The 13,440-nt window shown below is 43.9% G+C and overlaps 1 protein-coding gene across 4 annotated transcripts in view; it reads left to right on the top strand.

Annotated features, from left to right (window-relative positions):
* The first annotated feature begins 4,278 nt into the window (after positions 1–4,278).
* MEIOB (meiosis specific with OB-fold) overlaps positions 4,279–13,440 on the top strand; it is a 35,063-nt gene continuing 25,901 nt past the window's right edge. For 3 of the 4 annotated variants that reach the window (XM_027770980.1, XM_014587028.2, XM_027770979.1), the window contains exons 1-3: positions 4,279–4,374; positions 6,707–6,764; positions 12,271–12,402. In XM_027770980.1, the coding sequence (XP_027626781.1) occupies positions 4,294–4,374; positions 6,707–6,764; positions 12,271–12,402 (271 nt within the window). In that variant the 5' untranslated portion in view covers positions 4,279–4,293. The remainder of the gene's footprint in view (positions 4,375–6,706; positions 6,765–12,270; positions 12,403–13,440) is intronic. The other variant, XM_027770981.1, reaches the window with a different exon arrangement.

Below are 13,440 nucleotides of genomic sequence, written 5' to 3'. Positions count from 1 at the left end.
GCGGCCGCGCTGGCTGTAGCCTCGGTGATGGGGTTGAGGGTCCTGGACGGCGGCGTCTGCTGTCGGGGGAGCCCGCGTGGTGGCCGCGCGAGTCTGGTCCCCGAGAGTAGGCGAGGGGAGTGCCAGGGGCCCAGGGCCTGTCACCCTTTTGGACTGTCAGGGCCCCGCCCAATGTCAGGGTCCTTGGCCCCTCAGGACTCCGAGTCCCCGTCAGGACCCCCACCCCAGTCAGGGTCCTGGCCCCCCCACGTCAGACCGCCCCTCAGGAGCCCCATCAGGGCCCCCCTTGTCCCGTCAGGACCCTGAGCCGGGGTTTGGCCTGTCCCCCTCCAGGGCGGGTAGAGCTTGGAGGGCGGGCGGAGGGGTGGGGGAAGGGGCTCAGAGGATTTTATTTTTGTATTTTTACAGCCAGAGAGCACAGGTACTCTCCAGAGAAAGACAGGAAGCACCCCTCGGTGGGGCATGATCACATCACAATCTCTTTTCCTCCATTCTTTCTTCCTGTCAGGATTTGGGGCATGCATGCACACACACCCGACATGTACCAGGTCACCAGGGCAGGCCCAGGATTCAAACCGCAGTCGTGTGGGATCTGGCTCCCACTGCACACCACCTAACCACTGCACTATGGGGCTGGCTTCAATGTTTCCTTCTTTAAAGCATATTTTCTTCCTGGAAGACAATGCTATACTTTTTTTGGAAATAATTATTTTATTTGACTTTACCTATTTATTTTAATGTGACCAGGGAAGGACAGAGAGAGAGAATGAAAAAAACAAGCTGCCAGGTCTGGGACTCTAACCACGGTTGGCCATGTGGAAATCCAGCACCCTTAACCACCATGCCACCTGCCAGCCCCAACAATGATACACTTTTATTTTTAAAAAGTTCTCTCAACTCCAGAATTACAAGAAGTCAGTATGAAACTATATAAGTATTTTTCTTAGAGATGATTTATAATTATTTTAAAAACTATGTACGATTTTAAAGAGCTACAAAGGAACTTATCTTGCTATTTAAATTTTTTTTTCTATCATTTATTTATTTTTTTAGAGGTTTTCGCTATAGGGCGCATACGCTGGCGCTAGACAGACAGACACAGTGAGAAATCACCCCTCAGGGAGGACGGCCATGCCGCAATCCCTTCTCCTCCATTCTCCTCTCGGATCTTGGGCACACACGCACACGCGCCCGGCATGAGTACTATTTCTTATGACACTAAGAAGCGTTGGATGTGGGACCAGCAGTTAGCGTAATGGCTATGTCGCTGGACTCCCACATAGTTGACCACGGTTCACGTCCCAGACCGGCGGCTTAAACTCAAGCCCGGCGCATGTGCGTGGATGCCCAAGATCCCAAGAGGAGAATGGAGGGGAAGGGATTGCGGTGTGGCCATCCCCTGGGGGGTGACTTCTCGCTTCCTGTCTCTCTGTCTCTTAAAGCTGCTGCACTGGGCAATGCTGAAAAGCATTGTTGTTTGCCATGAGCCCTGAACATCCAGGCACCTGTGTACCTTCTTTCTAGTTCTCATGGCAAGGTAGATATTCGAATTTTAAGAATGAGTTGGGACCAGAAGATGGCATGATGGTAGTCGCTGGACTCCCACAGAGTTGATTGCAGTTGAGTCCTGGACCCAGGGGTTTGAAACTCATGCCAGACACGTGTGCGTGCCCAAGACCTGAGAGGAGGATGGAGGAGAAAGGAGCTTGCTTTCTGTCACTCTGGGGAGCACATAAGCCCTAGAGCAAAAATCTTTCAAAAAAAAAAATGTCAAGGATGAGGAAATTAAAGTTCAGTAGTACCAAAACACGTGACTACAAACTAGTGGTGCTGCAGTTCAAAATCATATTTGACTGACTCCACAGGCTCCCTGACACTCACATGTCACGGGGTATATCCTTGAGTCTGTGGAGGAAGGCATTCGGAGAGTAAGAGAGTGAAGTCAGTCAGTCTGTTAGTTTGGTGTAGCTTACTACTTTTTCTACAATAAAATCTCTTAATGATATTGCAGGAACACCATTTTATATTTACTGAGTGTTTTCTACTGCAGAGTAGTAGTGAAAACACACATAACAATATGTAAGACACTGTAAGACACTAGCTATGCTCTCATGGAACTTACCAGCTAAAGTTATGTTTAAAATCACTACCTCGGGACCAGCAGTTAGTGTAATGGCTATGTCGCTGGACTCCCATGTCATCCACTGCGGTTCGCGTCCCGGACCTGGTGGCTTAAAACTCACGCCAGGCGCCTATGTGTGCGTACCCCAGATGCTGAGGGGAGAACGGAGGAGAAGGGATTGTGGTGTGGCCATCCCCACTGGGGGGTGATTTCTCGCTTTTTGTCTCTCCCTCTGTCTGGTGAGCGCACGCACCCTGTAGCAAAAACCTCTCCAAAAAAGAAAAAAAAAATCACTACCTCTTCTCACACACAGTGTCACCAAATGCATTATTTGAGATATTTACAATAGTTTTGCTGTATTTTCTTCAAGTGGGCTTGATGCTACAAATATTTAAGTAACTAATTATTTAATGTCCTGTTGAATCATCTCTCATCTGAAACTCTAAATTTACAGGGACCAGCAGTAAGTGTAATGGCTATGTCGCTGGACTCCCACATAGTCGACTGCAGTTCAAGTCCAGGACCTGGTGGCTTAAACTCACACCATGTGTGTATGCGTGCGTGCCCGAGATCCCGAGAGGAAAATGAAGAAGGAGGGATTGCGGCGTGGCCATCCCCCCTGAGGGGGTGATTTCTCGCTTTCTGTGTCTCTGTCTCTATCTTTCTAGCGAGGGTACATTTGTTATAGCAAAAACCTCTCAAAAAAATATTTATACGGTGCCCCAAAGTCACTAACTTGGTACCTGCTCTGTAATGCAGCAGTTAAGTGTGCAGAGGAAGCAAAATCCCACATGGCTGACCAGGGTTTGAGTCCTGGTCCCTGTGGATTGAAAAATATCCTGGGTATCTGAACATGTACCTAGGATCTTGTGCCCAGGGTCGGAGAATTGGAGGAAAAGGATTATAGCATGATCAGTCCCTGTTGAAGGCTGTCTATCTGTCTTGTGCATGCCCTCTGGCTTTAAAAAAATTATTGTGCATGGTTTTAGAAAGCGAAAGTTGAGGACCAGCCTGTGGGGGTGATGTTAAAGTGGCTGGATCCTACCTGGCCCACCACAGTTCAATTCCTGGTGGCTTGAGAAACATACCAGGCATGTGGAGGCATGTCCAAAATCATGAAAGGAGGGAGAAGGGACTGTGGCATGACCATTTCCAAAAGGGTGCTTTTTTGTTTTCCTCCTTTCTCTCTCTCTCTCTCAAATGTGTGTGTCCTCTGGCAAAAACTAACGGAACAAAAAAAGAAAGTGAAAGTTGAAAATCAAAACTAGCTACATCACTTAAAATTATAAAGACATTTTGAACATGTTTTCTATAGGTCAAGTCAATCACTGTTAAAAATTTTCCAAAGAGGCACAAGCAGATGGCATAATGGCTATGTCTCTGGACTCTCACGTAGTCAACCGTGGTTCGAGTCCTGGACCCAGTGGCTTAAACTCGCAGGGTGTGTGTGCATGTGTGCCCAAGATTCCGAGAGGAGAAGAGAAGGGATTGTGGCGTGGCCATCCCCCCTGGGGGCGATTTCTCACTTTCTGTCTCTCTGTCTCTGTCTTTCTGGCGAGCGCACGCACCCTACAGCAAAAACCTCTCAAAAAAATTTTTTCCAAAGAATGAATAAAATATAGGGCCTGCAGGTGGCATGGTGGTTAAGGGCACTGGACTCCCACATGGCCAACCATGGTTAGCGTCCCAGACCTGGTGGCTTGCTTTCTCACTTTCCCCCTCTTTCTCTGTCACTCTGTCCCTCTCTGGACAAAATTATAAATAAATAAATAAATAAATAAATAAATAAATGAATTCTTTAAAAAATAATTAAAACATTCAGTGCTTATTTATTTATTTTTTTTGGAGAGGTTTTCGCTGTAGGGCGCATGCGCTCACCAGACAGAGACATAGAGACAGAAAGCGAGAAATCACCCCCCAAAGGGGATGGTCACGCCACAATCCCTTCTCCATTCTCCTCTCGGGATCTTGGGCATGCACGCACATGCGCCTGGTGTGAATTTTTTTAAGCCACTGGGCCCGGGACACTAACTGCGGTCAACTACATGGGAGTCCAGCGACATAGCCATTATGCTAACTGCTGGTTCCCAGTGCTTATTTTTTTTAAAACTTGGAATTTCTATGGTTTATTTCAGCTATTTAATTTGTAAATCTCAATTTTTTTTTCTAAAATGCAGATAAAAATGGCAAACTCTTTTCCATCAAAGACCTTTACTGCACTTTCAGATCTATATCCAAACATGGCTAATCTGGTAGGTTTCAATGGTATGGTGTTTTGATTGTTTTCTAATGAAAGTTACTTTATGTGATGATATTATGTCAAAATTATTCATTCAACATATGCTTGTTTAATGGGCAAGTATATACTCACTGCATTTGTATAATTGTTAGATATTAAATATTCTTAAACTTCTTTTTAATTATTTAATTTTATTTATTCATCCATTTATTTTAATTTGACCAGAGAGAGGGAATGTGAGAAAGCAAGCCGCCAGGTCTGGGACTCGAACCATGGTCAGCCATGTGGGAGTGTCCAGTACCTTAACCACCACACCACCTGCTGATCCCCAATATCCTTAAACTTCTTTGTGTGTATAGTGGCTAAATGAAAATTAATCTTTTTTTATAAAGTAGGAGAGATGATTGTAGATTTGACTAGTAATTGTTAAAAATTAGAGTTGTTTGTATTTCAATGAAATGTTTGATAAAGTGACTAATTTAATATATATGCAAATTTAATATTGTAAACTTAAATGATTTTTTGTTGAGCAGTAGCAAATGTCTAATCAGATTACCCAGGAGATAGTCTTACATGCTTGTCATTGTACTACCTTAAGGACCTAAGGCTCCTAGAGGTGTACTTTCGCAATGATGAGGTATGCCAGCAGATGGTGTGGTGGTTGAGGTGCTAGGTCCCACATGGCTGACTTCACAGTTTAGTCCCAGACCTGACGTTCTGAAAAACACTCTGGTACGTATGCATGTGTGCATGCGCATGTGTGCGGGCCTCAGATCCTGAAAGGCGACTGAAAGGGAAGGGGTTACGGTGTGGCCATCCCTCTGGATTAGATGCTTTCTCACTTTCTCTCTCTCTTCTGTGAGCACATGCTCCCTGTAGAAAATTTAAATAATTAAATTTATGTAACAAATTGAAGTTAAGATCTGTTGCTTGGAGGCCAGCCCCATAGTATGTTATGGTTAAGTGCTGTACGTAGATAGCCAGATTGCACATAGCCAGTGTGGCCAACCGTCCTCCAAATTCTGGCCCCAGAGCTTGAGAGACACACTGGAGCATGTCCTGTGCCCCAGATCCTGACAGTGTGGAGAAGCGGAGGCAAAGGGATTGTGTCGTGACCGGACCCCACTGGGGTGCTTTATCTTTTTCACTCTTCAGTGTACATGCCCACTGGCAATTAAAAACAAAAACAAACCCTGTTGCTAGAATTAGTCATATAAGTTTAAGTTTTTACTTTCAGGAAAAGATAGTTGTTTCTACTCATTTATTTATTATTTAGAGAGATTTTTGCTATAGGGTGTTTGTGCTCACTGGAGACACAGAGATCGAGAGAAAGTTAGAAATCACCTCGCAGAGGAGATGGTCACGCTGCAATCCCTTCTCCTCCATTCTCCTCTTGGGATTTTGGGCATGCACACACATAATGCCCAGCATGAGTTTCAAGCCTCCAGGACTTGAATGGCAGTCGGCCATGCGGGAGTCCAGCAACATAACCATTATGCCATCTGCTGGTTCCTTATTTATATTTCTTTATGAGAGAGGGAGAGATATGCATTTTGACAATGTCTTGCCACATTGCAACTCTCCTACTCGTTTCCTAGTTTGGGCTAGAACCTCAGACACATGCTGTGGGGCTCCTGGCCTGTAGTCTCAGACTGGAACCAAACCATGTCTTCTCTGTGACCTCAGCCACTGTGTAGTGGTGCCCACCCACTTGAACTACCACACACGGGCCAGTTATTTTTGTTTCTTAAAGCACATTTTCAACATTTAATTTTTCTTTCGTAGTCACTAAAGAGAACATTAAAAATTTTAAGGAGATTTAATATTTCTCAGATCTAGATCTAAGATCTTTAAGATCTAAGGATTTAGAATTTAGATTTATTAGCAGCAATATTCAAGTTTTGTTACAGTCTAAGTTTTATTATCATCCAGCATGTTTAGATTTAGAAGCTCAGCAACTTTATGTGGGTTGTTGGAAACCCCTGTATGAAGATAGCTCTGAAGACCATGGCAAATGGGATTGTATTATACATGTGCTGTGGATGAATTTGGTAAGAATTGATAGCACAGAGCAGTCACTGTGCTCCATCTAGTGACTGAAAATAAAGTGGGAACATACAGAGTGTCAAATGATTCTATCAGGTCAGCTTTCTCATTACTTTGTACTATTCCTTGTGGAATTGACTGTTTATGAAGTTCTCTCAGATGTCTGCAAAAAATACATTGAAATGGTTCCTGGTGAAAAATGTTTATTAGAGCTAGTAAAATAGAACGAGTTCATGAAATTCGACTTACCATCTCCATCTGTGTTTAATACTGGTCTTCCATAACCTTTTGTGTTTCAGAAAATAATTGGTATAGTTATCGGGAAAACAGATGTCAAAGGCTTTCCAGACAGAAAAAGCTGAGTTCTGTTTAACTCTTTGCTTTATTTTCTCTCAACTGTGGCTTATGAGTACAACAAAGTATATTTAAGTGATTAAATTTTCCATGTCTGTTTAACTTCTTACGAGCAATAGCCATGTTCTCTATTGTATGGTCAAGTACTCAATTCAAGACCTTATGTAAAGGGACATTAAAATAAATTTCTTTTAAAGACAGCCTCTTGCTTTGTCACACTTCACCTGTCTCAGCCTCCTGCACCAGCCTCTGAGTAGCTGGGACCACGAGATTGGCACCATTCCTGGCTCTTTTAGACAAGGTGTTACGGTGTTGCTCAGGTCAGTCTCAAGCTTGCGGTTGTCCTGCCTGATCTCCCCTGAATCACTGGGGTCACAATGATGTCGCATGCCACCTTGTGTATTTAGGTTGGACTAGAAATCAAACCTGGCTCTCCCACTTGGTCCCAGTCTGCAGAGCACAGCGTCTTAGCACTTTGTGCCACCATGGGTGGATCCATAATCACTTTTATGTTTTTTTTTTTTTTTGAGAGGTTTTTGCTATAGGGCGCGTGCGCTTGCCAGACAGACAGAGAGGGACAGAGAGACAGAAAGCGAGAAATCACCCCCCATGGGGGGTGGCCACACCGCAATCCCTTCCCCTCCATTCTCCTCTTGGGATCTTGGGCATGCATGCACACGCACGTGCCTGGTGTGGGTTCTAAGCCACCGGGTTCGGGACTCAAACTGCGGTCGACTACATGGGAGTCCAGCGACATAGCCATTACGCTAACTGCTGGTCCCCATAATCACTTTTAATGATTTTATTTCATGTTTCCCAATGTTGTTTTAAAGATTTTGGTTATTCAGCAGTTAGCGTAATGGCTATGTCGCTGGACTCCCACGTAGTCGACCGCGGTTCGTGTCCCGGACCCGGTGGCTTAAAACTCACGCCGGGCGCGTGTGTGTGCGTGCCCAAGATCCCGAGAGGAGAATGGAGCAGAAGGGATTGCGCGTGACCATCCCCCCTGGGGGGTGATTTCTCGCTTTCTGTCTCTATGTCTCTCTCTGTCTGTCTGGCGAGCGCACGCACCCTACAGTGAAAATCTCTCCAAAAAAAAAAGAAAAAAAAGATTTTGGTTATACAGTGCCAACATAGCTAGTTAACTTGCTCATCTAATTAACTCGTCTCAAATGTGTTTATTTAGTACCTGCGCTGTGTATGGCCCCGTGGAATATAAAGGTAAATGTGGAAGTTACGGTTTCCTGTAACTTCATGATTTCAGATGTCACAGTGTCTAAGAGCATAGCCTTAGGGCTAGCTTGACTTGGGCTTTTGTAGTTACTGCTTGATCTAAGATCTGTCCAGTATCTATAAAATGGGGATAAATGAAACTGCTATGAGCGTTAAATGAGTACAGATGTGTAAAGGTTAGTTCATGTGTGGCCTGTAGTAAGAACTCCATGTTAACTGTCACTTTCAGCATACAAAGTGACAGCACGTGTAAATCTCACAAGATACAGAAGTGACAGCACGTGTAAATCTCACAAGATACAGAAGTGATCAGGATGACGGGTTTTGAGCGAGGAGGTGTCATGATAGAGTCGTATCCGAGGAGAGAAAAGTGTGGCAGGCCTGTCTGTGTTTACTCAAACAACCAGGTAGTCCAGTGGGAAAATCATCCTCAATGTGTGGAAAAAACAGTTAACTTTGGCTCTAGTGGCTCTTACTGAATTACTGGAACTATGCAAGGGTTTTAGGAAAATGAAAATATTTAAGACTAAAATTGGATTTTAAAAATCACCACTAAACTTTCATAGTTGACATGAAATGTAAAATATAGAATGTCAAAATGAGCAATTCACTACTGTTATATTTAAAGGTGTTGATGCTTTTTATTAAAGGTTACAGTGGGCCAGCTGGTGACGAGGTGGTTATCCCACACGACTGACTGTGGGTTCAAGTCCCAGACCTGTGACTTAAAAACACTCCAAGTGCTTGTGCATACACGCCTAAAGTCCTGAAAGGAGGAATGGAAGAGAAGAGATTGTGGCATGACCATCCCCATAGGGGGTGCGTTTTCACTTTCTCTCTCTCTCTCCCTCTCTCATGAGTGCGTGTACCATCTAGCAAATTTCTTTTATTAATTTATAGGTTACAGTATAAGTGAGTAAGAGCTCTAAGCAGCCAGCCAGTCCTTTTGGCAGAAAAATATACATTAATTTTGCTAAAATCACCTGAGTAATTAACAGCTGTGATACTTTTACTCACAGTATATTGACAAGCGTCTTTATTTTCATCTTACTTGATATTTATATTCCTTTTTTTAAAGGCTTTTTGCCATATGGCATATGTGCTCACCTGAGAAAGAAAGAAATGGGAGAGAGGGACCAGCAGATGGCATAGTGGTTAGTGGTTACGTCACTGGACTCCCACATGTCTGACTGTGGTCAGAGTCCCGGACCCAGTGGCTTCAGACTCACACCAGACACATGTCTGTGTGTGCCCAAGATCCCAGGAGGAGAATGGAGAAGGGATTGCGGTGTGGCCACCTCCCCTGGGGACTGACTTCTCACTTTCTGTCTCTCTGTCTCTCTCTATCTGGAGCACGTGCACCCTATAGCAAAAATCCCTCTACAAAAAAAGTGGGCTAGCAGGTGGTGTGGTTTAGGATGCTGGACTCCCACATGGTCAGCCATGGTTCGAGTCCCAGACGTGGCTTACTTTTTCACTTTCCCTCTCTCTCTCTGATTAAATAAATAAAGTTAAATAAAATCATTCTTTTTATAGAAAGTAATTATTAAAATATTTGCTAAAGGGGATGGTAGGTGGTGTGGTGGCTAAGGAGCTGGACTCCCACATAGCTTACTGCGGGTTTTTTTTTTTTTTTTTTTTGTGGGGTGTTTTTTTTTTTTTTTTTTTTTTTTTTTTTTTTTTTTTGCTATAGAGTGTATCACCCCCCAGGGGGGATGGCCATGCCACAATCCCCTCTCCTCTGTTCTCCTCTCGGGATCTTGGGCACGCATGCACGCGCGCCCAGCATGAATTTTAAGCCACCAGGTCCAGGACGCGAACTACGGTTGACTACATGGGAGTCCAGCAACATAGCCATTACGCTAACTGCTGGTCCCAGTCTACTGCAGTTTTAATCCTGGACCTGGCGGCTTGCTTTCTCATTCTCTGGTCAAATTGAAAAATGATGTTGAATAAAATTAAATAAAATAACCTTTAAAATAATTTACTAAAATTGTAACAAATGCAGTTTTTTACCCGATTATGAGGGTAGGGGGAACAGTCAAAATGTTTGACTTCATTTTATAATGATATCTATAATGTTCCTTTTTTGGAAAAGGAATGCTTTTTTTTTTTTTTTTTTTTTGAGTTCTGCTATAGGGTGCATGTGCTTGCTGGAGAGACAGAGAGAGAGAAAGTGAGAAATCACCCACTGGGAGTGTGGTCACGCTTCAAACTCTTCATTCTCCTCTTGGGACTTTGGGCATACACACACATCTAGCATGTCTTTCAAGCTTCCAGGTTCAGAATCAAATTGTACAGTCATCTATGTGGGATCCATGTGGAGTCCAGGGAAGTCCAGTGACATAACATAACCATTATGCCATCTGCTGGTCCCAAGAAATGTTTACTTTTATTTTTATTTTTTTAAATAATTGTTTATTTATTCAATTCCATTTATTATTATTATTTAATTTGACCAGGGAGACAGAGACAGAGAGAGAAAGGGAGAGGGAGAAAGCAAGCTGCCAGGTCACCTGCTGGCCCAGGAATGCTTGCTTCTAAAACATTGCGAATGTGGGGTCAGCAGGTGGCATTGCGGTTAAAGGTGCTGGACTCCCACATGGCCTGCCACAGTTCGACTTGGTGGCTTACTTTCTCACTCCTCTCTCAGTCTGTCTCTCTCTGGTCAAATTGAAAAATAATGATAATAAAATAAACATCACATATATAATGTCTTATTATATTATTAAAACTTTAAGTCATATAAAAGGTCTTAGAGTTGAAAAGTGACATTTCCCTTTCAACCCTCCCCAACTCTTCCCACCCTAGTCCTCTCCCCAGAGGTAGACACTAAACAGTTAAAAATATACCTACAATTTTCAAATGTATTTTAGGTTCTATAATTTTTTTTTGAGAGGTTTTCGCTATAGAGCGCGTGCGCTCGCCAGACAGACAGAGAGAGACATAGAGATAGAAAGCGAGAAATCACCCCCCTGGGGGATGGTCACGCCGCAATCCCTTCTCCTCCATTCTCCTCTCGGGATCTTGGGCACGCACGCACACGCGCCCAGCATGAGTTTTAAGCCACCGGGTCCAGGACGCGAACCGCGGTCGACTACGTGGGAGTCCAGTGACATAGCCATTACACTAACTGCTGGTTCCCATAGGTTCTATAATTTTTTTTTTTGGATAGGTTTTTGCTATAGGGCGTGTGCACTTTTGCCAGAAAGACAGAGGGAGACAGAGAGACAGAAAGTGAGAAATCACCCCCTGGGGGCATGGCCACACCACAATCCCTTCTCCTCCATTCTTCTCTCAGGATTTTGGACATGCACATACACGTGTCCAGCGTGAGTTTAAGCTGCTGGGTCCAGGACTCGAACCGTGGTTGACTACATGAGAGTCCAGCGACATAGCCATTACGCCATCTGCTGGTCCCTAGGTTCTATAATTTTTTAATTAGGAAGGCCATTTTGGAAAAACAGTACTTGCTGACCCCTAGTGGTGTTCATTTAGTAGCATAATTTTTCTTCCAATAACTATTTAGAAACAAATTTTGAGTTAGGTTAAAACAATAATAAGACAGGAGAATCTAAGCTAGTATCTGGATGGCTCAGTTTACATGTTATTCCCTCTACATACACAGACAGCTGGGGACAGGAGCCAGAGGGCCAGTAGTAGAGCTGCCTGTGCAGGCAGCTTGTTGCCCCTTCACTGTGAAGTTCATAAAAGCCTAACTTAGTAAGAGAATGTAACCTGAAACCACTCCTTGAGGCTTGCTTCCTAGCCTGGTGGTTAAGGCAGCCGGATCCCACGGATCCCACGTGACTGATCCTGCAGTTCCAGGTCTCAGACCCACCTGTTTGGGAAACACACCAGGCACATGTGAATATGTGCCCAAAATTCCACAAGGAAGGAGAAATGGAGGAGAAGGAGTTGTGATGGGACAGTTCCCCCGGTGGTTGCTTTCTCTTTTCTCTCTTTCTCTCTTTCTGTTTCTCTGGCAAGCACACACTCCCTCTACCAACAACAGCAACAGAATAATTTTGTAGCATGTGTTTGAATATTTTCTTATAACAATAATCAACAAACTCAGCTGTGGTGATACACTGGTAGATCCTGTGCCAGTGGTCCCAGCTGCTTAGGAGGCCGAGGCAGGAGGATTTTCACATGGCAGGATTCTACCTGGGAAATAAAAAGAAAAATCATTACTCAATCACTTGATCAAATAATCATTTGTTCAAAGTTGAAATAAAACTTTCATTAGAAAATAAAAGCATTTGTTTTTCCTTAGATCTTGGATCAGAAAGGTATACTTTCAGTTTCACCATTCGCGATTCACCAATGTATTTTGTAAATGCGACATCCTGGGGCAGTGAGGAGTACATCAAGTCACTTTCTGGCAGCTTCACGGTTGGTGAGTGTGGTAAGTTAGCAATTTTTTTTTTTTTTAAGTTTCTGCCATATGACACATGTGCTCACCAGAGAAAGAGAAAGTGAAAAATCACTCCCCATGGGGATGGCCATGCCACAATCCCTTCTCCTTCAGTCTCCTCTTGAGCTTAAGGCAAGCGCACACACACACCCAGAGTGAGTTTCATGCTACCAGGTCCAGGTCCAGGACGCGCATCGTGGTTGGCCGTGTGGGATCCAGTGCTTTAACCACTGTACTACCTGCTTGGCCCAGCACTGATTACTAAGCCATTTTTACTATATCATTTCTCTGTTTGTGTTAACCACACTGAAGGAGTCAAAATGAGATAGCACACAGTTTATTCTTAACAATTTTATCAGAAAAAAATGTACGTAAAGAGCGTAACAAGAGGATTCAGTGTGTTACCTGAAGCATATAGATATGATAGTCATACTGAGTAACTTTATTTCAGATTTCAACTTGCATCAACTCCTATTTTATTATAATCATTTATCTTTCTGTAGATGCATAATGGGGCCACTGGGGCAATTTTGATTATATTTGATAGCTGAATATTTAATGGGATTTTAAGGAACTTTACTTTTAGCTGAAACATCTACTCACCCCAATATCCCTCTGATGGTACGGTGTGGTGTTATAGAAAGAACAAGGACCTTGCAGGGCTGTGGAGTGGCAAGGGATAATGCACCTAGACCCACACGTAAGGTCCTGCGCTCACGTTCCAGAAGCTTCTAGCACATGGCAGGAATATGATCTGTGATGACTGAGATGGAGGTAGCTTGTAGAGTGCAGACCCTGTTGGGGATGCCATCTCTCTGTCTCTGTCTCTCATGAAAGGAGGAAATAAACCTACAAAACAAGCAAACAAAAAAGAGCACTTTGAAAATACATAGAACTGCATTCAAATCCTGGCAGTGCTGGGCATGGTGGGGCACGTGTGCGGTCCCAGCTACTGGAGAGGTTGAGGCGAGGAGACGAGCCCAGGCGTTCTGGGCTGTAGTGCACTGTGTTAGTCAGGTGGGTGCACCC

The sequence above is a fragment of the Tupaia chinensis genome, unplaced genomic scaffold, assembly GCF_000334495.1.
Source record: "Tupaia chinensis unplaced genomic scaffold, TupChi_1.0 Scaffold000178_1, whole genome shotgun sequence".
Taxonomy (NCBI): Eukaryota; Metazoa; Chordata; class Mammalia; order Scandentia; family Tupaiidae; genus Tupaia; species Tupaia belangeri.
The sequence above is the reverse complement of the archived record's forward strand: the minus strand, read 5'-3'. Positions and strand labels throughout refer to the sequence as shown.